The sequence below is a fragment of the Pelodiscus sinensis genome, chromosome 17, assembly GCF_049634645.1.
Source record: "Pelodiscus sinensis isolate JC-2024 chromosome 17, ASM4963464v1, whole genome shotgun sequence".
NCBI lineage: Eukaryota > Metazoa > Chordata > Testudines > Trionychidae > Pelodiscus > Pelodiscus sinensis.
The window spans coordinates 8536078-8560151 of record NC_134727.1 but is presented as its reverse complement, the minus strand read 5'-3'; the positions used below and the strand labels follow the sequence as shown (position 1 = coordinate 8560151).

At 40.4% G+C, this 24074-nt stretch overlaps 1 protein-coding gene across 5 annotated transcripts in view; it reads left to right on the top strand.

Annotated features, from left to right (window-relative positions):
- The window catches only part of TENM2 (teneurin transmembrane protein 2), a 1107817-nt gene that overhangs the window by 1000222 nt on the left and 83521 nt on the right, over window positions 1-24074 (top strand). For all 5 annotated transcript variants that reach the window (XM_075900181.1, XM_075900179.1, XM_075900180.1 and 2 more), the window contains one exon: window positions 22725-22871. In XM_075900181.1, the coding sequence (XP_075756296.1) occupies window positions 22725-22871 (147 nt within the window). The remainder of the gene's footprint in view (window positions 1-22724; window positions 22872-24074) is intronic.

Sequence of the window (24074 nt, the reverse complement as noted above, 5' to 3'; positions counted from 1 at the left end):
TAGGCTGCGTCTAGACTGGCAAGTTTTTCCACAAAAGTGGCCGCTTTTGCAGAAAAACTTGCCAGCTGTCTACACTGGCCGCTTGAATTTGCGCAAAAACACTGACGATCTGATGTAAGATTGTCAGTGTTCTTCCGCAAATACTATGATGCTCCTGTTCGGGAAAAAGCCCTCTTGCGCAAATATATTTCCTACACTTCATTTACATAATGGCAGCCACAGCTTTATTTCCCGAAAAACCGCTTTAAAAAAACCGCGGTCAAGACGGGGCTTTTTCAACAGAAATGCTCCATTTCGAAAGATCCTATAACCCTCTTGACTACAGTTTTTTTTTCAAAAAGCGGCTTTTCGAGAAAAAGCCGCGGCCGCCATTATGTAAGTGAAGTGTAGGAAATTCAAATCCCGGCTTCATTTACAGTTTTGATACGTCTAATTTACATACCTTTATTGAAAAAGTTTAGATGTACCCATAGAGCTTTGTACATGAGTGGTCCACCCAGCAGATGAAAATCATTATTTTAGATTTATTCTTTTATTTATTTAATTTACATATCGTGTAACTCTATTACTATTTTAGGCGATAAATCACCTTAGTTTCTTTTTTACGTGGCCAGCTAAAGAGGTTATGAACAAGAGAAACAAAGACACACCTTTATCCATCTCTGCATGCAGTTAATGACAGTTCTGAGATTAATCTAAAATAGCACAAAACCAATAATGTGTATTTATCTATCTATACAAACAATCCAAATGGAGGCATGCCTGCACTTGGGTTTATTCATTATTTGACACATTTAAAGTAGTTATACCAATTTTACTCCAGGAATTCCCCCTTCATACAATAATTTGCATGAAACATATAGTATGTTTGTTTCCAGTGTTCAGATATCTATTTGCTATCCATTCTTAATCTGGTTTTAACCCTCACAAAGACTCAGGATTCCCAAAATGCTGGAAGGATTTGCAAAAGAGCAGTTGTATGTTTTTCAATACTTCCCTCATTCAAATGAACTTTCCTCAGGCTTTTATTCTTTGGCCCTTCATTAGATTTTCCTGCAGGACAGGTGAAATGTTTGCATAAACCAATCTGTAAAACGCACAACATGCAGCCACATATTGGAATCCACATAATGAATGTTATAACAAGGTCATCAGTAAAATATCATACCAATATCTTATTTATAGAGTGCCTCCTGAGAAGATCCCAAATCATTGTACAAACTATGGGACAAATTCTCAGGCAGCATACCAATGTGCTCAGAAATGTGTGCACATAGGCAGTGAAAAAACATCAGTAAGTGCACTTGTATTCTGGCCAGCGGCTTTCCTAGTTATCCTTTATTCCTCTGATACACAGATAATCCACAAACAGTCATGTAGAAAACGGGATATATGAATAGGGAGCATTTGGATGTATCCACATAAATATATAGACCTCACCCTCTGATTATGATTAGTGGTAAATATTTATATTATGAGAGTGCCTAAACAATTTTATTACGACAGTTCCATGAAAGATTTACAATCTAAAGCTCCTTAGCTTCTCAACCAGAACATCATTGTGTGGCATTTTTGGCAGTCTAGCAAAGTTTTTAACCATAGTCTTTGTCTCAGGGTTGTAGGTGATTTTTTTTTTTTAGAACTCCTGGGCCTAGGCCATGAAATTCATTGAAGCTAAGAACCAAGGCTGAGAGTTTGATTTGAAATACCATGGAAAGCCAGAGGGGAGTGAGTCAAACCAGTTTAATGTGCTTGCAGTAGCCAATGTCACAGCAGCATTCAGTACTGCTGTAGTTGGAGTTTCCTAAGCACTGGACTCTTCATGCACAGGTATATTGCATTTCTTAGTCCAGCCAAGAGCGGACAAAGGCATGAATAGCTGAACCCAGGTCATCAGTTGCCTTGCTGACTGGAGATGACACAAAGCATGGTTTGTATGGCGTGCTTAGAGTAAAAGTTGTGTGAGTGCTTAGCATCAAGAATTTACCCAAGGGCTGACTTTACCAGTTGTAGATGTGTACCTTCAACTCAGGTCCACCAACGGGAGGGTGGGGGAAGGACAAAGGATGCAACTATCCCAGGGCTTGGCACTTCAAAAGGGCCCAGGGCTCTTGGCTGCCATGGCCACTACTGGGACAGCAACTGCAGCTGAACCCCAGGGCCCTTTAAATCATCCCTGGAGCTCCTGACAGTGCTGAAGGGCTTGAAGGCAGTGGCTAGCCACTCAAGGTCCTGCCTCCCCTACCTTGCTCAAGGGGCTGACAATTCTGTTCCTCCCTCTCCCCCTGTTCCCCTTGGCTGCTTCAACCAAAGAAGACTGCACTGGAGCTGTGAATTGCTTGAAATGTTTTCCCATGCCCACAAGCATCATGTCTGTCTTGTTCAGGTTTTCCTTTAGCTAGCTGTTCTTCATTCACAAGCTGGTCTCATCCAAGAATTAAGCTAGCTTGCTGGTTGAGATGTGGTTGTATGCAGCGAAGGACAGGTAGAGCCGTGTGTCTTCAGTGTATTGCAGAGTCCACATTGTCTCCCCAGTTCACCTTGTGGCTACGTGTGCATTTTATAGCAGCCTGCAGAAAGAACTGATTCTTGTAGGATGGATCTAAGCTTCTCTTCACTACTCATTAGGTGTACCACTACCCCCGGGAAAAACTCAACATTTTCACTCATTACCCACATCTCCAGCCAACTCTTTTGGATGAGACAGCGGCATTTCCTGGTCAGCAATGTCAAATGCTGCAGAGGTGTCTGGAAAAGTAAGAATAGATGTCTGTCCTCTATCCATTGACAGATTATTTGTCATTGCCACTGAAGTGGTTTCAGTTCCATCCTGTGGCCTGTTTTGAGTCTAGAATATTAGCTTGAGGTAAGAGATCTTGTAGTTGATCTCTGGCTAGTTTCTCTGTGAGCTTGCTCAGAAATGGGTGGTATGACTCTGGGTGGCAGTTAGCTAGAATTTATGTTTCCAAGATGAGCTTCTTCAGTGTCAGTCAGGCTGTTGCATACATGAAGAAGGAAGAGAAGCTGTCTTCCCTCAGCGATGCATTGACTGTTTCAATCAGAAATGACACTGTTCATGGCTCCCTTTGGCTCAAGTTAGAAAGGTCATACAGAGGAAGCACTTTACCTAGGAGTGAAATTCAAGCACCTCTGGATGGAGCACTGCAGCCAGATGGATCCCTAGCTCATGGAATATTACACAGAAGTCTAGAGGTTATAGCCAAGAAACCAGAGTAGGTCCCTGTTCTTAAAAAAGTGATCATGGGATCCTCTTTCATTGACAACTACACAGGATGTTAGGTGTTTCAAATTTATTTGAAGGAGCTCAGTATCATAAACAACATAAAACCTATCCTTATCCCGTCCTATCCTTATGCTGATGATGTAAATCCAGGTAACTCTGTTGAACTCACTAGAGCTTTGTGAGTTTATACCAGATGAGCAGTTAACTCTCAGTTTGTCTCCTTCACAAGGATGAGGGTTGAGTCATCCCAGGATGTTATCTTAGGGTATGTCTACACTAGCCACCCTAGTTTGAACTAGGGTGGCTAATGTAGCCAATCGAACTTACAAATGAAGCCCGAGATTTAAATATCCCAGACTTCATTTGCATGTTCCCAGGCGCTGCCATTTTTAAATGCCTGGTAGTTCAAACTCCCTGCCCGTGGCTACACGCAGCATGGGCTAGGTAGTTAGAATTAAAGCTCCTAATTCAAACTACCATTACTCCTCCTGCTTTAATAGATTTTATATGAGAGCGTGTGTCTGTGTGTATCCCTTCCTATTGCTCTCTTGTAGAAATTCACTATGCATGTACAGTAACCAGATTTTGTGGCATCTAATTATGTTGTCTTTAAAACTGTGTCCGTATTCCCATTGCAAACCCCCTTTTAAAAGGGGTAACAAGCTTTAAAGCCATTACAGCCCTGAATCTATTTTCCCAAGCAGGTTAACCTGTAAATCTAGTCTTTCACCCAACCTCATGAAAGGCTTTGTTTGTTGCATGCTCAGTTTCTCTCTCCTCATCCTCTCTGCTCTTTGGATAGTTTTGCCTATTTACTGTTCCTATCTTCTACTTGCTGTATTTTTTAAATGATTCTTCCACGTCATTGAGGTCATCACTGAACCAAACTGTATTCACTAGTCCAGAATTGAATCAACTTGATTATTTTGTTATGAAGTGCAGCACGTCAGCTCTTTATTGAAACTGAGGATCTTAATGAAAAAAATATTTCCTCAAGCTTTTGGACATCACTGTTGGCATTGTAGAGACAATATAGATAGAACCATGAAAGTTCAGGATGGACACAACCTCCCCAATTACCTGCTCCTCATGAGTGTTCAGGCAGACTTGTTCTGTTCCACACAATGTCTCAAGCGATGGAGCTTTGACCACTTCCCTTGAGAACTCAGTCTAGCAGATCCCATTTACTAGGATATTTTCCTCCTGTTCAGCCAACATTTTTCGTTTTTTTGATTTCAACCATGTTTCTTCCAGTGAAGCAGTTCTCCAACTGTGGGCTGGAACCCAAAGCGGGTAGTGAATGTGGCTTCCTTTTAATGGGGTCACCGGGCTGGCTTAGACTTGCTGGGGTCCAGAACTGAAGCTGTAGCCCCACCATCCAGGGCCAAAGCTTTAGAGCTTCAGCCTTGGGCATCTGGGCTCTTATGGGCCCCTTGCCTGGGGATGAAGTCTTTGGGCTTCAGCTTTGCCCCCACTCTCCACCCAGAGGAGTGGAGCTCAGGTTTTGCCATCTCCCCAGGGTTGTGTACTAATTTTTGTTATCAGATGGGGTTTGCAGGTGCAGTGTCGTTTGAGCACTGCTGAACCAATGGTGCAGTGACATTGAACTGACTGGAATATGTTCAGATCGGTTGAGAATAATTGGTCTTTTTGGGCGGTTTGGGGAGGTGAAACCCAACCCTCATAGAGGGTCAAACTATAGGGTTGAATCAAAACCTCTTCCCATACGCCCCAGCCTCTACTAAAGGCTAACATCTGGAGCAATGAGCATAGTTCCTACAAAGCATTTGATTGTGGTGTTGGAGGTACTAAATCTGGACACACACAGAGCTCTTAGCTCCCATCTTGTCACATTCACTGCCCTTAACCAATTCATACAGTGCCAGACCCTACTTCTTTTGATGTACAGAAGGAGCAGGCAGGTAGCTTTAGCATCTTTTTTTATTATTATTTCAACCAAATGCAGGGCTTAAGGAGGTACAGCAGGCTTTGTGGTACCCTCCAGCTCTGGGTGAATTTCACCCAGAAATTTCTGAGTAGCTATTGCATAGAAATAACTGACTGGCACTAAGATTACAACAAAGGTTGAGGTTTTAAAGCTCCCAAACCAGGTTTTTAATGAGTCTTTGAAGATAACATGAGATGCTTCTGCACACATTGCCCCACTGTGCTGTGGGCAGGAGAATGCCCTGCACTGCAGACATTATCCACCATCACATCAGCTTTCAGACTCGGCAATATCAAGGAAGAATTTTGTTTTCCTTTGATCTCGATGTTTCCAATTGGTTCACTGGAAATATTGTTTATTTGAAGATATATTGTAAAAGTCCTAAAATTATATTATTGTGAACTAATCTGTCACCTCGTGTCAAGGCATTGTGGTTTACTGGTACTGGCAATACATTTTTGCCCTCAGTAAATATGACTCTTAATGCCAGCATAACTGATTTAAAGAACAAGGCATTCAGAATTAAATGTCTAGGCTCCACAGGGTACGTTATAGACTGTATTTCATGCTGAATTGTGAATATCCTGGGGTTTGTGGGTTTATGTTACTTTAATGTGATTGCATTTAATGTATCTGTGTATTTAACTTATCCGAATATGCCAGATTTAACTTAGTTTGACATTTACATTCTCTGCCTCTGTGTTAAAAGAAATTGAGTCACAACAAATAATAATGCAGCTTAAAAATATTTTCGGAGCAGTAGAAGTAACAATTGTATAACTCTAAAATGTGTCTCCTTTAAACATTAAAATGGTATTTTCTTTATGGCAAGTAAGTACTGACCATAAGAAAACAATAAGGCGACATCTACACTAAAAGTCTTTTTGGCAGAAAATATGCTAATGATGGACTCATTAGCATAAATCGCGGCATCATTAGCATCTTTTCTGCCATTTCTTTTTGCACAAGGGGTTTTTGCACAAAAAGAATCAGTGTAGCTGCTTCCGTTTTGAGCAAAAAACCCGATTTGCACAAGATCCTTATGCCTCTCCGGGACAGGAATAAGGATCTTGTGCAAAACGGAGGGGTTGCGCAAAACGGAGGGGTTGTGCAAAATGGAAGTGGCTACACTGCTTCTTTTTGTGCAAAAATCCCTTATGCAAAAACGGATCAGAAGAGATTATGCAAATGAAGTGCAAGAAAATGCTAATCCATGCTTCATTTGCATTGCCTCTTCCGGCAAAACTCATGGTATAGACATAGCCTAATAGAAGTATTCCCCATCAGCTCAAGAAGATATTAGGAAAGTGTGGAATGCCTCTGTCTTCCTGAGAGTGTTTCACTTGAGTAGAGGGCTGACTCTCAACCTTTCCTGACTACTGTTCCCCTTTAAGGAATCTGCTTTGTCTTATGTACCCCACATTTCACTTCACTTAAAAACTACTTGTTTACAAAATTATACATAAAAATACAAAAGCGTCATGGCGCACCGTTAATAAAAGATTACTTACTTTCTCATTTTTACCATATAGTTATAAAATAAATCAATTGTATTGATAAATGACTATTGTATTGATATTTCAGCATCTAATAGTTAGAACAGTATTAACCAGGCACTGCATAAAATTGTAGATTGTACTGACTTTGCAGGTGCTTTTTAGGTAACCTGTTTTAAAACCAAGCAAATATTTAGATGATTTGATGTACCCTCTGGAAGACCTTTGCATACATAGAATCACCTACAAAAACCATGGGGAAACTCAGTGTTTTTCATAGTTTCCTCTACCAAAGCCAGATAAAACTTAGTGAAACACAGCCTAAAATGCTAATTTCCAAGGGGTTATAGGATGTTCAGTTTGAAATCTAAACTTGAGGATGGAAGGGGTGCAGTTTGAGCCTATGCTACAAAACATCATTTGGTTACCCTATATAAAAAGTGCTTTCTTTGATCCCTGTCTCCATCCACTCCAGTTGGTTATAAATCCTGGGTTATAAATTCTGGGTTTCTATTATTTCCAGTCCAGCTCCCAGCTCATCTGAAGAAGTGGGTTTTGCCCACAAAAGCTCATGATAGTATATATATTTTGTTAGTCTCTAAGGATACATCTACACTGAACCATTGTTTTGAGATAACTAGCATTATTTTGAAATAACAATGCAAGTGTCTACACAGCCATTCCTTTATTTGGAAATAATTTCGAAATAATGGATGGCTTATTCCAAAATCTGTAAACCTCATTCTACAAAGAATAATTCCTATTCCCAAATAACTGTTTTGAAATAAGGTGTGTGTAGACGCTCCACTGCTGCTATTTTGAAATGGCCCTGGTGAGGGGCTAAGTTATTCCTCCCTAGTGCCTTCTGGAGCCCTAAATCGACATAGCACATCTACCTTAGAGAAGCCTGCCTCGGACTAATTTTGAGGCTTCCCTGCAGTGTAGATGTGTTATTTCAAAATAAGCTATTTCGGAATAACTATTCCAGAATAGTTTATTTCAAAATAAGCGTGCAGTGTAGATGTACCCTAAGGTGCCACAGGACTATTTGTTTTCTAGCTCTACAGTGCTTCTACAGCGGTCACATTGAATGGTACAGAATGTGCCCCTGTGTAGCACTGACTGGATTTTCTGTGTATTATCCTTTCTTGTGTAGCTACATATGGCTTGTGTGAGGTTCTTTAAGGGTTATGGTTAATATCAGGCACGTGTTTTAAAGCATGGGATGGCCATTCTTGTTTAGTTGAGTTCATATTTTCACCAACACGTTTTGCATAAATTAATTATGCAAAGCAGTTCAAAGTTCAAGTTCTCACAGCAACCATAATTCTGTCACATACATATTAAGGCGAAAGTTTCACATCATATTTCTATAATTAAAAAAGCCCTGCATCTGTGCAAGGAGGCTGAGTTCCAGTTGCTTTGGTAACCATATCACTGAATGTCCTGACTTTTATCATTCTTAACCTTTAAATTCTCGACCATAACACTGCAATTAACATAGTTTTATTGTTATTGCATTTTAATTAGATTTGTGCCTGGAGTTAGATGATCTCTGTTTTGCACTGATGCTAAAGTTTTCCTATAATCCCTCAATTTGCTAAACCCACAGTCTCCCTCTCACTCTCTTTCTGATTCTTGGGCCATTTTAAAACATTACATTGTTTCCAAAATATTTAAAATAAATGCTATTTCCCCAGAGCAGATCACCTCAGACTATATTTCTTTAGCTTTTCCTGCTGGAAACAATGACACAAACTAGGAAACAGCTGGTGTCAGTCTTCTTACCCAAGTATAGGACAGCTTAATAGGACCTGTGCTTCTGTTTGTGCTATTGGTTTTATTTGTGCAATTCCATTTACTATAAAATAATTGGAAAGGGCATCTTGCATATTAATTTTTACTCTGTCTTTCATATGTATTTAGGCGTGTTAAGTATGACAATATAAAGTACACAGTATGTAGCCTTAATAAAGATTAGGGGACATATTTTCATCTTCTGCCTGAAACCTGAGTGAATGGGATCTCTATCCAAATTACTGCCAGGGCATAGAGCAAGTTTGCAGCTGCTCTGTAGCTGCTTCATTCTTGGGACTATGGGAGTTGCCCGTCTTATGCAGGGGTTTTGAACAGTGAGTTTGAGTAGTTTTGTAAACTCCCAAAATTCCCTACACACAGCCATAGTCACTATAGAGCATAGCTTCATACTGTCCTGTGTGCTGTGTGTCCTGTTTGTCAGCTCTGTGTGCGTTTTTACCATAAGAGAGGAGGAGGAGGAGAGGTCAATATTTTACCCCATAGCCCCTGCACGCAATATTATTCCTACAGATATCCATAGAGCAGTACATTATAACTTATTCAAACCCTGTAAGAGCAGAGCATCTTGCCAAAATCTTATATACACCAACTAACTGCATCCGGACCTATTATGTGGTCCCATAACAGGATGCTCATAGCAGAACTAGAATATAAGTAGAGCTAAATTCTTATGAGGGCTGATTAACTTGGTCTCATTGACCATTTTCAGAAAGGCAAAAATCTTCTTTTCAGCTTGTTATAGATTCTCTAGAGGAGATTCACAGCTGTGAGAATGAGGCCTGAGTTTGTTAGGAATATAGCAGTTCCATCTATAAGAATTATTGATTTTTGCAGCTTTATTGGAAAAATCGGTCATACGTTTCTTTTTCAGGGGGTCTGCTATTCTCTGATTTGATTTGATGTTAACTCTGCGAGTTAGCAGCTGGATAGCATCTTGAATGCATCATTCAGTTAACTCTTTAGCCATGGCATGACCTAGAAGAAACAGAATGGCATTTTGCATTGTTCAGAATGTATTCCTCTAAAGGACTGACTTCTCCTAGGGTATGTGACATGGAGAAGATGACAAACTATGATCTTTATTTCTTGAGCACATCCTCATTATGAGTATGAACAAAGAATAAGACCTATCTGATACCATGAAGATTATTTGGCAGCAATACTACAGTCTGTGCTGGAAACAAATTTTGTAATGTCCAAGTGGTCAGTTAACAAAGTGCAGATCTGTATTTATCCAGATTCAGGCACTTAGCCTATGCTAAGCACATCAATACAACAGGCTGTTTCATTTAATGTTTCCAGTAGTACAAATTGTGATGGCGAATGTGACTCTCTCTCATACACTGACAAAAAAGTAGAGTTACTCCAGAGAAAACCCAGTAGCACACTTACTAAATCTTTCCACGCTAGTCCATGTCATCTTATTCATCCAATTCATCCTTGGTGCAGCTCCACTGATGTCAGAGGAGATACACCATAGTTGAATTTGACTTATTTTCTGTTCTATATATGTTGCAGTCAGAACAGCTGACAGCTTTTATAGGGGCAGTAAAGCAAAAAGTACATCTCATTCAATTTATTCAGGCCATTCTCTTGCCCCAGCAGGCCCACAAAACACAGGTGAGTCTAGAGACTTTGATCTGGTCCAATCTCAGGATCTGGTCCATGTGTGAGCAGGATCTTGCTGAGCATTCTACTGGAAGTTCTTTTCTTGGCACAAGCTGGAGACCTCTTTTCCTTTGCTTCTTTGACATCCTCTCCCTCAGTAATGGGGCTGGAAGATTCAGTGTCTATCCCATACTTCTTACAGCTCCCCCTATCCAAACATACCTCTCTTCACATTACACTCCCTATGCAACCAACTCTTTTAGAACACAAGCAGCTGTAGAGTGTGTAGAAAGTATGTGCATATGTGAATGCTATTACCTCCTGTGTATATACAATGATCCCAATTCTAGGGTTTAGCTCTGCTGTGTTTAGTGAAGCTGCATTTTACTGTCCTTGACCTAAAACCAGATCCATTCCCAGCACAACTTACAGTAGCCTTCATGCTGTCCTATCCTGTGCCCTGATGCCAGAAAGCCCCAAAGAGCCATTTGAACAGCCATTGATTGCCATACTACAGTGGTGCTCCAGGAAGGCTAGGGGTGAGGAGGGGAATCTTTCCACAGGGAGTAATAAAAGTCCAATGACCTAAATAATTTTAACCCAGAATTAAAAAAACACTTAAGACTATATTCCTGGGAGTAATCCCAGATTGGCAGGAAGAGGGACTCCGTGACCTACCAGATTTTTTCCATCTCTAACCTATGTGCTTTGTGCTATGACATGATCACTCCTACTTTCATTTTTTCATATCCCTTCTTGTATTCCTTCACTTCAGAAAGGTAGTTTTAAGAGCAAATTAAGTATTCCAACAAACGGCTACTATGAAGGCTTGCTTTCTTGTATATCAACACTTGACACCCTGCCAGGGAATTTAATAAATCCCCAGTAAACAATTTCACATCTTTTCCTCTTCCATTTTTGTATTTTAATTTGGTGCCTAGAAATGTTGGCAACTGATATCTTGTAAATATCATAAGCAAGCAGAAAGATAGATTAGATAGTTACATAGATAAGTAGATAGAGGAGGAGATAGAGATTGGATGAAATGAGAACTCTCACACTGTACATCCCTAGGCAATTTAGGGAAATTAGCTTATCATTATAATTGTTTGCACTATGAGTATTAGAGTAGAGAGGAATCATTAACAATTTTTAAAAATGCCATAATAGAGGCTTAACTAGTAAGAGGACCAAAAAATGCCACGAAGCCTGAACAGCAGAGTAAAAGTGGTGGTTAGAGTGAAAAGGCATCCTTTAAAGAAGCAGAAGTCAAATCCTAGTGAGGATAATAGAAAGGAGCATAAACTCTGGCAAGTCAAGTATAAAAGCACAATAAGGCAGGACAAAAAAAAGGCAAAGTAAAAAAAGTTAAGTATATCAAAAGCAGGAAATCTGCCAATCAGTGAGCGCACTGGATGACTGTGGTGCTAATAGAAAATAAGGATTTTATGGAGAATCTAAATACATCCTTTGCATTGGTTTTCACTGCAGAGACTATAAAGGAGAGCCCCACAGTCAAGCCATTCTTTTTAAGTTACAAATCTGAGGAACTATCCTACATTAAGGTATCAATAGAGAAGATTTTAAGTCAAATTAATAAATTAACCAGGAATAAGTCACTAGGGCCATATAGTATTCACCCAAGAGTTCTGGAGGAACTAAAATATAAAAATGCAGAACTCCTAATTATGGTATATAACCTATTATTTAAATCAGCCTCTATTCCAGTTGGTTGGGAATAGCTAATGTAATGCTGGGGTTTTTTTAAGGGCTCTAGAGGCAATCCTACCAATTACAGACTGGTAATACCGACTTCAGTACCAGGACAATTGTTTATAACTAATAAAGAACAAATTATCAAGCACAGGGATAAACACATTACGTTTTGAGGAAGAGTCAACATGGCTTTTCGAAAGGAAAATCATGCCTCACTAATCTGTTAGAGTTCTTTGATGGCATTCAAAAACAGGTGGACAAGAATGATCCAATAGGTATAGTATACTTAGACTTTCAGAAAGCTGTTGATAAGGTACCTCACTAAAGGCTCTTATGCAAATTATGCAGTTAAGAGAGAATGTTCTCTCAAAGATCAGTAACTGTTTAAAAACAGGAAACAAAGGGTGGGAATAAATGGTCGGTTTTCACAATAGAGAGAGGTAAATAATGCTGTTCAGTATGTTCAGAAATTTTCTAGAAAATGGGGTAGACAGTGAGGTGGCAAATTTTGCAGATGGTGTGATCGAAAGCTGATCACAGAGAGTTACAAAGAGATCTCACTAAACGGGGTAACTGAGCCACAGAATGGCAGGTGAAATTCAGTGTTAGTAAGGGCAAAATAACGTACATGGAAAAAATCCCAACTAAATTGTCTGTTACCACTCAAGAAAGAGATCTTGGTATCATTGTGGCTAGTTCTCTAAAAACCATCCATCTCATGTTCAGTGGAGTTAATAAAGCTACCCAAAAGGTGCAATTAGGAAGGGGGCATATAGTAAAACAGCAACTATCATAATGTACTGTGACAAGTTGAATCACAGAAGTCCCCTTGGGTAGTCCCCAGGATGTGCTGATCATGCCACTGATACCTGCCTTCCTGCTCTCTCAGGCTGTACACCACCCTGTCCTACTGGGCTAGTCCTTTGGTCTCCCCTAGAATTGAAATTACTGTCCCCTTTGCAGAGCAAAACAGATACTGAATCAGTTCAGCACTGGAAGGGCTCAGCTATAAGGTCTCAGTACCTGGGAAATCAACCCTCAAAAGGTCCCAAACTCCAAATAAATCCATCTTACCCTGTGTAAAACTTGTACACAGGTAATGCTCATAAGATCCACTCACTTTGTCAATGAAAGAGAGATATGCACAGTGGTTGCTTCCCCTGACCACAGGTAACAACTATTTACACTGGGCTTGATAATAAACAAAAGTATTTTTATTAAATATAGAAAGTAGGATTTAATTGATTGCAAGTGAAAACACACAGATCAAAGTAATTTACTAAATTAAAATGAACAAAAATCACTCAGCTACTTCTAATCTACTAAGAAACTTATTACATGTAAATTCTTACCCCAACAAGGTATAATATCTCGGGTAAAAGCTTCAAGTCAGAGTGGAACTTTATTCTTGGGTCTATGCATTTTCAGAGTTCTTCAGGTATCTCTTCAGGTGGGCCATGCAATTTCAAAGGCAAGCTAAAGACAAAGACTGACTGCTTCCCATTGCTTAATAGACTTTCCCCCAGCACGGGAATCCTTTGCCCAGCATCCCACATCCCCAAGGAGAAATACAAGGTTTAAAATGGATTCCAGTACCAGCTGACATGATTACATGTCTTTCCAGGACCAGCCGCAGTATGGGTTTACAGGACAAACAAGATTATTCACATGTTATTTATTTGATCATTGAGCCTTTTAAGTTTCTGCAGCATCAGTAATGGCCCTCATTAGCACATTTAGAATTATAAACAGATCCACATTTCATATTTCTAACTTCACATACAGGAATGATACATGCACAAAAATAGGATCTACACAACTAATCAGAAAATTGTAACATTAAAATTGATACATTACATGAGGTATTTTGTCTGAAGCATTTTTAAATTATGCATTTCATATTCATAAGTCAATTTTCATGGAGGAGGGTCATGACAGGCACTATAAAAATCCATGGCATACTAACACCTTCAATGCTGCGTGCTGTTCTGATCACCCCATCTCCCAAAAGAATTGAAAAAGATGCAGAAAAGGACAACAAAAATTATCAGGCATATCAAAAGACAGAGACTGTTCATCTTAGAAAAGAGATGTCATAGAGGAGACAAGGGGTCTATAAAACCATGAATAGTCTTGAAAAGTGAATGAGGATTTGTTATTTACCCCTTCACTAGAACAATACCTAGGCGAGTCACCCAATGGAATTAATAGCAGTTTTAAAACAAAAGGGATTAATTCTTCGAACAATGCATAGTCAAGCTGTGCCATGGGTTGTTAGAAAGGTCTAACGTATAACTTAGTACAAAAAAACAAGATTGGATAAGTTCGTGAAAGATAGATCCATCAATGGTTATCAGCCAAGTGATCAGGGACACTTCTCCATGCTCTGAGTTTATGTGAACACAGCAGAATTATTCCAAAATAACTATGCGAGGATCTATACAGCTAGCCCCGTTATTTCAAATTAATTTTGACAAAATGAGTGGCTTATGTAAACCTCATTTCACAAGCAATAACGCCCGTTCTGAAATAGCTATTTCGGAATAGCAGTAGTGTGGATACTCCACTACTGATATTTTGAAATAGCTCCTCCCCCAGGCCATTCAAAGTAATTACGCCCCAGTCCTTCCTGGGGCTCTAAATCAAGGTAGCGCATCCATATTAGGGGAGCCTGCCTCGGACTAATTTCCAGGCTTCTATGTAATGTACACACACTATTTTGAAATATTTCTTCCAGAATAGCTTATTCCAAAATAATTATGCAGTGTAGATGTAGCCTGAGTGTCCCTAAATCTCCAACTGCTGGAAACATCTGGCATTTGAACACTGTCAGAGACAGGATACTGGGCTAGATAGACCATCTGTCTATCCTAGTATGGCTGTTTTTGTGTTACGTTTTGAAGGTTGTTAATGCTTCTTGTTTGACCTTTGCGTCTCTCTCAGCTTGTGCAATGAAAGCCGACCAACCCCAGTTTTACTTTTGAGTCAGTTTCACTTTCACTCACTAGTACAGTATTGCTTATGCTTAGTTTAGCTATTTCTTTATTCGTACAATGTATGGGAGAATTGTTTAGTGACTTCATTAGTTTTTCAATATCAGTATGATTTTAAAAAGCATTTAGTTATGTATTGTTGTAAACTGATTTCTGTTTAGTTAAAAGATAAACACCAATCATACATTAAATAACTGGTCAGTTCCTACATCTCTACTATGTCATTTGTATTTTTATGCCTCTTCGGTGTCTTTAACTGTGCACATTGGGTGTAGGAATTGGATGGTTAAAAATAACAAATAAGAAATCAAAGTCATGCTCTGATTTCCATACTCCTTGGCACCTAATGCATTATTTGCTAGACAATACTGGGGATATCAGTTGCTCACTGAAGGAAACAGCACAAAGTACAAAAACAATTTGATTATCACCCAAAAGCCAAGTGCAATAGACTATTTCCTTGATTGCTTTTGTGGCATTTCTATACATTCCTTCAGCATTGCCAAACCATGTTTGCATATTACCTAGTCTGTTTATTTCAACTATACTCTGGTTGAGATTTTAAGCATAATTTTTAGAGAGACAAAAGGTGGAAGTTCCTCAGAGTTGGTGGTGGTTGTTTGGGGTTTTTTTGTTTTTATTTTTGTTCACTCCTCAAACTGTGTTTAAAAAAGGAAGTTTGCACCCAATATTATAGCTCTATTAGACTGGCAATTAAATGCAATAGGGATAATTTCATCCTGAAAATGGTGAATGATTAAAATTAGTGATTTAAAACCAGATTCTACAGTGCAAGAGGAATGGTTGAGTTTCTGATCCAAAGGTCATTAAGTCAGTGGAAAGACTGTCATTGACTATAGTGAATTTTCAGTCAGGGCTCAGATGACCTTATTGGTTTCTCCCACGTTGAAGTGATTTTATGGACCAAATAAAGACTTTACCATCATGTGTTCAGATGGGGAAAGGGCAAAGAAATCTCTTTGATTCTCTGGAGGAAGCCATGATTTTATAGTCTAGTAGACCAGGCACTGAACTAGGACTCAGGCGAGCTAAATTCAATCCCCAGCTCTATCCACAGATATGCTGTATGCACTTAGGCCTCAATTCTCCCTCGATACAATCAGTATAGCACTCCTTTGCCTCACAGGGATGCTGGGAAGATTCAAATCCATTGATCACTCTAAGCCATGCTAATAGTATGGTGATGAGTGCTATGTAAGTGCCTGGAGAGGTAAACAGAAAGATTAATCTGCTTGTCCCATGGTATCTCTTTCTAATTGTCGTCTTTACCCTTTTCCCTTGTTTAAAAGAAAATGCGTTTATATTATTGTAAACATTTAGAAACTTGGATAAAGAGCAGACAGTGGAGTCTTGCCCATTTGGAGAGAGTTTTTCAAACTCTGATTTTCTGTGGAGGCTCAACTCTCCTTCCTTCCCCTTCCAAGGTGTCTGGCCCTATCAGAAAACGGAGTGCTACTGATTATAGATGGAACCAAGGCTCAGATAGAAAATCCTAGTGAAGCATTCAGCTGAATTTGGACTTTGACCTTCCATCCAGAGTGTGACAAACTATTTTTAAAAGACTATTTTCAGTTTCACTAAGTTTAAAACAAGTGTATGCCAAGGATAACTGTTATATTCATTTGTGTGTGTACTTGTGCACATTCCGTACTATCACTCAGCTGAAAGGTTTTTTTTTTGGCAGACATTCATCTAAAACTAGGTTGACGTTTTCCCTGGAGTGGCTATATATAGCAAATAAATGTACTGAGCACCATCACTGCTTAGTTTAAATGGCACTGAATCACTGATGATAATTTATCCAGAACATGGTTTTCTCTGTAGTTATGACTTGAAAATAAGCACATAATAACAGGGATAATTTTGTTCACTGGTTGTTATGGTTCTGCAGTGCAATCTAGAAGAATTTCACCTGTATGCAGGGTCACTGTGTTGTTTACGTCCTGTATTAGTCTTCAAAATAAGCTTAAGTGCTGCATATATTTTGCACTGGCCCTCCACACAGGGTTGAATTGCATTCACTGGGAATATAGGAAATGTAAATTATGACATTAGCCATAGTTTAATTAATGATATATTTTCATCTACTTTTGTCTCATCTGACATATATTAGTCATGATAATTGTATTGTTTGTTGTATTTGTATTGCAGTTGCACTTACAGGCCCCAGTTATAGACAAGGGCCCTATAGTAGTAGGTGCCATACAAATATGTAACCAAGAGTTCACATTATTTTGACATGAAAGGTTCTGTATATTGTTTTGTATTTATCTTAAGTAACGAGCTGATCATGTTTTGTGCCTGATTCCATGTATAGTGTATATCACCAAGGTTTCTCTTGTTTGAAGTGCTGTGGTTATATTTGTGTTGAATATGGCCTGGGAAGTGTGACTGAAGCAATTCTAATTCAATACCAAGCAATATATATTAGTATCCAAGGAATATAATGTCCCCGGACAATGACAGAGATGTAAAGTATTTATTGAATTACTGATTGATGCTGTAGTTACAAGATTGTACCAGCCAATTCCCACTGGATTCCATGATCTGATACTGTTGCCAATGTAGATGTGGCACAAATATTTTTGTCAAAAAATGGCCTTTTAGATTATGAACAAGCTAAGTATAGCTGATCCTTGTCTAAGCAGTAAAGAGCAGAGGACTCAATGAACTCCACTAAGGAGCTTGTTGTGCCCATCTAATGTACTTTGGAAGTGCCTTAGAGACTTTGGTGGTGGTTGCTATGGGAAGCCCTAAGATAGAAAGAAAGTGAAAATAGACAGTGAGGGACAGTCTCACAATACTGACATGATAAGATTATACAGGTTTTTTCACTGAGGAACTTATAAAACATTACAGAGTCTCAGCCTGGCAGAGCACAGATTTTGTATCAGATTCTAATAATCAACATCTGAAGACATTTATCCTGAGTGCACACACTTATCCACTTTAAAGTTCCTGTAGGCAAGCCAGGGGCTGACCGGTCATGACTCTGAGTTCTCTTCTCTCCCCAAGAGGCACTCTCTCTGAGTCATATTGAGGTGCGTTGCTGGAGAAGTGTGGGAAACTTGCACAGCTGTTGCCAATGCTGTGCCTGTTGTGTGGCTAAATTGGTTGTTAGTTTCCAAGGTTGTCAACCTGACACTTCCAACAGGCACTATATCCTGAGTTTTTTAGCTTACTTTTCCAACATTTCCCATTAAATAGAAAAGATAAGAGAAAAACTCTCCACAGTAGAAGTATCTATACCTGCCTTCTCAACATGACAAGCCCTTTCTCTGTACTATGACTCTTCAGTTCCCATGTAGCTGTGAATTCGCTCTGAGGGCTGGATTCTGTTATCCTTACTCTTGTCAAGAGGCATCTTAATCTTTCGGTAGCCTCACTAATTTCATGAAGACTACTCAGACTACACAGGGAGTTATGTATTACTCCAGAGGTCGACAGTGTACGGCACACGTGTCATAAGTGGCATGTGAGCCAATTTTGAGTGGCACACAGCTTGGCTAGAGCAGCTGCATGGCTGGTGGCTGCCCCTTGTGCCACAGCTGGAGCCAGGTCATGATGAGGCTGTCCCTACTAGGGCAGCCTCACCACAACCAACGGGGCTGCGTGGCCAGCAGCTGCTTTGGGGGTCGGGGCTGGTCTGGGGATGGCCAGGCCGTGTGGTGAAGTGGGACTGCTCCAGGGACGGAGGCTGCTCCAGGGGCAGCCAGACCTCATGGTGGACCGGGGCTGCTCCAGGGGCAGGCTGGAGCCGGGCTGGGGTGCAACAGGTGTGGGGAAGAGGGAAGCTCTCTCTGGGGCATAAGTGAAGATGAGTGCTGCCTGAGGTCCAGGGCTGGATGGTGGCAGGGGCAGCTGAAGAGAGAGGAAAATGGGGGGGGGGGGGGTTCCTGCTCCAAAGCTGCATTGGTCCCTGGGTGCCTGAGTTCCTGGCAGGAAGGTGAGGATGCCATGGACTCCACCCCCCCATCAGGGCTGGGGACCTCGGGATCACCCCCCTGCCCATTTTCCTGAAAACTCGTCCCCCCCCCCCCCTCGCAGCCACCCTGATCCCAGCCCATGCTGGCTATCTACCCCCACATGGTTGGAGCCAGCACCAGCTTCCCATGGGGGGGCAGGGGAGACCCGAGGCTCCAACCACATCTGGCTTCCAAGGAAGCAGGCATGCGCTGCTCCTTCCCTCCCCATAGGAAAAGCTGGAAGGAGATCAACCAGGGCGCTCAGTGGAGAGAGCCTCTCCCGGGAGAGCGGCACAACCCAGGGCAGGAGGGTTAAACCTTGGCACGCCACTTCAGAAAGGTTGCCGACCCCATATGACTCTCTGTGAGAGTGGCAGAATCTCCCTTGGCGCTGGGAACAGAGTTTACTTCCACAAGTCTTCACGCTGAAGAAAGTCCTCTCACCTGTCATGAGTGTTTGTGAGCTTGGGACCTTGCTTTGTGACAGAGTCTTAACATTACTGAACTTGGCAGGGCTTGATTTCCATTCGTAAAGGTGGTTTGACAAAAAGCCTCAAGCCCTGCTAGCCATGTTCAGGCACTGAGGCCATGACTGCAGCATCCATGGACATCCCCCAGTCTTGCATTGGTCCAGCTAGCTCAAATAACAAGAGCCTCAGCAGCACTGGCTGTTCAGCTGAATCTAAGACCTTGACCGTCTACTTCAGCGGCTAACCCGTGCTGCCATGGCTACCCTGCTGCTAGGGTTACTGGAGCTAGCTAGATCAAAGCTAGCATGAGTACAGCTACAAGTGCTGCAGTCTGATCGCAGCATAGACACGATGAGCATATCAGCTTCAATCATTGTGCAAATGCACAAATAGGAAGGTTTTTAAAAACAGGTATTTTAGACCCAAGTAAAAGTTTGTCGCACAAATACAGTTTAGACTTTTTTTTTTTTTTAAAGAAAGCTTATTATTTACTCTGTAGCTCATAATGGAGATGTTTTGGTCTATTGTGTAAACAGGCTCTTAGAACCACTTTTTTGCCTAACAGACCATAATGGCTCTCCTGTCATGTAACCATTTATTTGGGGATAATTTTTTTAAGTGCCTTTTTGTCCATTTTAGTAAAAATCCAAGGTAGCCACTACCTGTCTATTCACTTACAGCCCTTTTTTGTAGCTAAATACATCCATCATTTTAACAGCTTTTAAAAGAAAAAAATCATCGCCAAAAACAATTAGATCTCATTGTGGCCTAATTATGTGCTAGCTTTTTTTCTTTTTTCTTTTTTTTAAATGGAAGCTGTTTTTTACGTTACTGGAACACAAAGTCTTTCTTTGGAAGGCCACAAATTGAATGAACTCTACAGTGGTGGCATAGTGTTTCCTAGCAACATCATGCCCGCACTAGTATTGCTTTCTTCACTCTTCAAGCTAAAAGCAGAGTCATGTCCATTAATTCCCAGCTGCACCTAAAACTTTTCAGAGATTTTGCTGGCTCCCCACTGTTCATGTTTTCGTCTTGCTCATATATTGTGGAACAAACCTGCTACTGTGATCTGTTTATCTCTCTCTCTCTGGTTCCCCCACAAAAAGCAAACTCTGAGTGTATATTCACAATTAATGTTCATTTTACATATAAAACAAATCATTTGTCCTGCAGCATGATGCCTCCCTTGATGCATTATCATTTTAGTCACTCCAACAACATGACAAGACACAGATAAAATGAAGTGCCTTCAAAATATTTCAGATAGTGCAGTATGCTGGCCACATGTTGCTGCTAAGATCTGTAATGCAAAAATAACCTTTCTTTCAAGTAAAGGGAGCTTTGAGTAGTTTAAATACACAGTAGCAGCACTGAAAGAAAATTCATAGGGTTTCGTAGTATCTGCTGATTGTCTACATAGAACATGTTTAATGGTCTGAGCCACAAAAGATGGGAACCACATCAAAAAATGTACCATAGTTTACATTTCTTATTGGCACAGCAGCAGGACAATATGTAGAAGCTTTGACTACTACCACCTATAAATGGATCTGGTCTACAGATAAACATAGGTCTTTAGTGTCCAGAGCTCTCAAGCCAGAACATTTTACAAGCTCTCTGTTCATATGAAACAATATGAAAAAGCAGCTTATAAAAACATGCAGATCTAAAGATGAATAGTGGCATGTCAGTCCCTCACTGTTTTCTAATACAAGGAACAGCCATGCTGTGCTGAATAGTCAATTTCACGGTGCCATTGTACTAATTTGGACATGGCAGTGGATTAATCCATTTATTAACAGTCAGAGCTTGGGGCAAAGTGGCAAATACAGAGAGACCTAACACATGCTGCTCCACATATATTCTCCCAGGAAGATTCAAGAGTGCTGCCACAGGCCAGAGATCAAGGCTGCCTTCGAGCGTGAGAATAGAGTTTGCCACAAGAAACAATCTATTAGCCTGCAGCTATCCAGGGTAGGGAAATCTTCTCCAGTGCATTCCATGGATGAGTTCAGAAGGTTCTTCTGAGATCACAGTGTCTCCTCGGATTATTTGGACTGTTGCTATGGAGAATTAACATTAACAGAGAAGCATGATTTGCTCTGCCAGATCAAACCATTGATAAATCAAATCCTTCCTCCACTAATGGCTAGTATGAGATTCTTCAGAGGAAGGTGCGAGAGTCCCGTGATGTACATAGCCTTGTCTACAAAACTGTATCTAGAGGAAAGCTCGGTGCCTCATTCCTGAAGCATAACATTACATACCAGGAGCAGTTATTCAGTGTTCAGGTACAATTATGTAGACAGCATGATTAGGAGATTGGATTTCAAACTCTAGAGAGAGGGTTTGAAACACAATGATCCAGTAGATCAGATCACTTTTTCTATTTCCAGTTGTTGCAATTTTGTCTTCTCTCTCCTATGTATGACACTCGCTTCAGTCTGTATGCAATGTGAGAGAGAGGTTTGTTGTCTGACTCCTCACCCTTCTGAAATGGAGTGAAGTAGATAGTGGAGTAGATAGTGTAGTGAAAAACTATTGCCATCATATGTGTACCAGGCCCCAAATCCTTTCACCCTCTCTTCTACTTCTTCTTCCCTCTCCATTGCTACCCTTTGATTCCTTCTTTCTGTTTTCAGTATGAATTGAAACCAGGTATAGTTCCACCTGCTGATACAGTTTCACCTACAAGAAGTAGATTGACAAGTTAAGATGTCCTATCATCCATGAATTTTGGTTGGTGCACACCCGCACCAGGTAGACTATTTCAATCCCAATTCAATTTACTGACAATAAATAAAGGTAGGACAGTCACATAGTGTATCATTTGTGGGATATCCCTGCTAACGTGTCTTTCAGGAAAATCTTGACAGAAATAGGCCTTGTAATAAAAATCGAAGTCTTTTAAAGATATGCATTTAAACTTGACATTTAACAAGAGAGGGTTTTTTAAGAGGTTTGCTGGAGGTTCTTTATATTCCAGGTTTATGTTAGAAAAATCTCTGTAGGATTTTATGATACACTATAATGGATGATGCCACCTTTGCTTACAAATATTCTGCTATATAGCTATAGATGGGCGGAGAAAGTTATTTTATAGAAAAATGGGCATAAAATGAGGATTTGATCCAGTGTCAGCAGACTGTCAGTTCTGTCCATAACAAAAATGAACCCAAGATCTTAAAAGTTTTGGGGGATCCAGTTACATATCATTTAAATGTGACATTTGAATTCACACTTTTTAGAAAGGTGTGAGCTAAATATGAATTTCTTCCCTACCATGCATCTCCCCACCCAGCGTCAGTGAGGGAATGTATTTATACCACTAGCTGAAGCTGCTTTTTTGTGTGCACAGTGGTATTGTTTCACCTGCCTGGAGCGTAGAATCTTAATGTGAATTAGTATTTCTAGTACTTATCTTCTTCATTTCTTCAACCAGATGGCTGCCCTGATTTGTGCAATGGCAATGGGAGATGCACGCTCGGTCAGAACAGCTGGCAGTGTGTCTGCCAGACCGGCTGGAGAGGGCCTGGATGCAATGTTGCCATGGAAACCTCCTGTGCTGATAACAAGGATAATGAGGGAGGTGAGCAAAAGTCTTCCAGTTCCCAGTCCCTACAGAACAGAGGGTTATATGCACTTTCGTCATGAGTCACGTTTTTACAGAAAGGCCTTCTCTCATACTACTGTCAGTACCGTTGTTACATTTCCTTTGAAACAAATTAGATGGTATCCTTGTGGAAAGAAAAGCGGTATCCTTGTGGAAAGAAGGTGTGACCTGAAAGGCTCCTTTTGAAGACAGAGGACCACATTGCACCTTGGTATAAACCCCACTGCAGCCAGTGGAGTTTATGTCAGTGATAGATGTGGCCTCGAATCTTAGAACTCAATCCTGCCCTCAGATTGGCAAATTTAGACCACCTGGTGAATTGTAAAATCACATACTATGTGTATGTGCAGAAGCGTAGCAGCAGATTTAGCAGCACATTTAACAACATTTATTCACCTTTGTACCAGAAGCCCTTAAATGTAAAAAAACCGCAAGACGTTATCATAGCTCACTGCATCGTGTTTCACTGTCCACAGTCAAAGCTTTAAAGGACTGGATCTGTTGTGCTGAACAAATCTGTCTATATATACATCCTGAGGTTTTTATTCAGTTTTCACTGTGTCCTTACCAAGGCAAACCAATATTAAATAAATTATGATAATGGACTTCAGGATTTGGTCCAAAATGGTTTTCAAGGAGGACTGCAGTACATCTAGTTTTCTGGAAACTTGCATTGTAGAGTGATGGAGACAAGACCAGAAAAGATCCTAAAAGTGGTACAACGTGGCTGTCTAGTCTCCTGACAAATACATTGAGTCATGCTCGGGAAAGGGGAGAAAGGACCTCTACCACCTGTAAAATACTACAATTTGTACTGTAGCAGATATTCTAAACAAACAAGTTTCCTCAAAAGCTGTGTAGTTTTCCTAGACTCCTTTCATATACCAGCCATAGAATCTTTTCAACTCCCTCCTTTTCTTCTGACATTCCTCAAAACCAAATATTTCATGCAGCTTCTTTTCTTCAGTTCACTACTTTTGGTTGGACCTCATTTATTTTAAAGAGCACATCTGTTGTGTACTGATGGCGCCTTTATTCTAGAGCAGTAGTCGCAGAGAATGTTTTGGTTGTATTTCCCCAGACTTCAGGGAGACTATTTGTTGGAGCATTGCTTCCGCAATGAAATTATTTTTAAGGTGAATGTCCTATTCTTATATAATATTTAAAGTTTACAGAAAT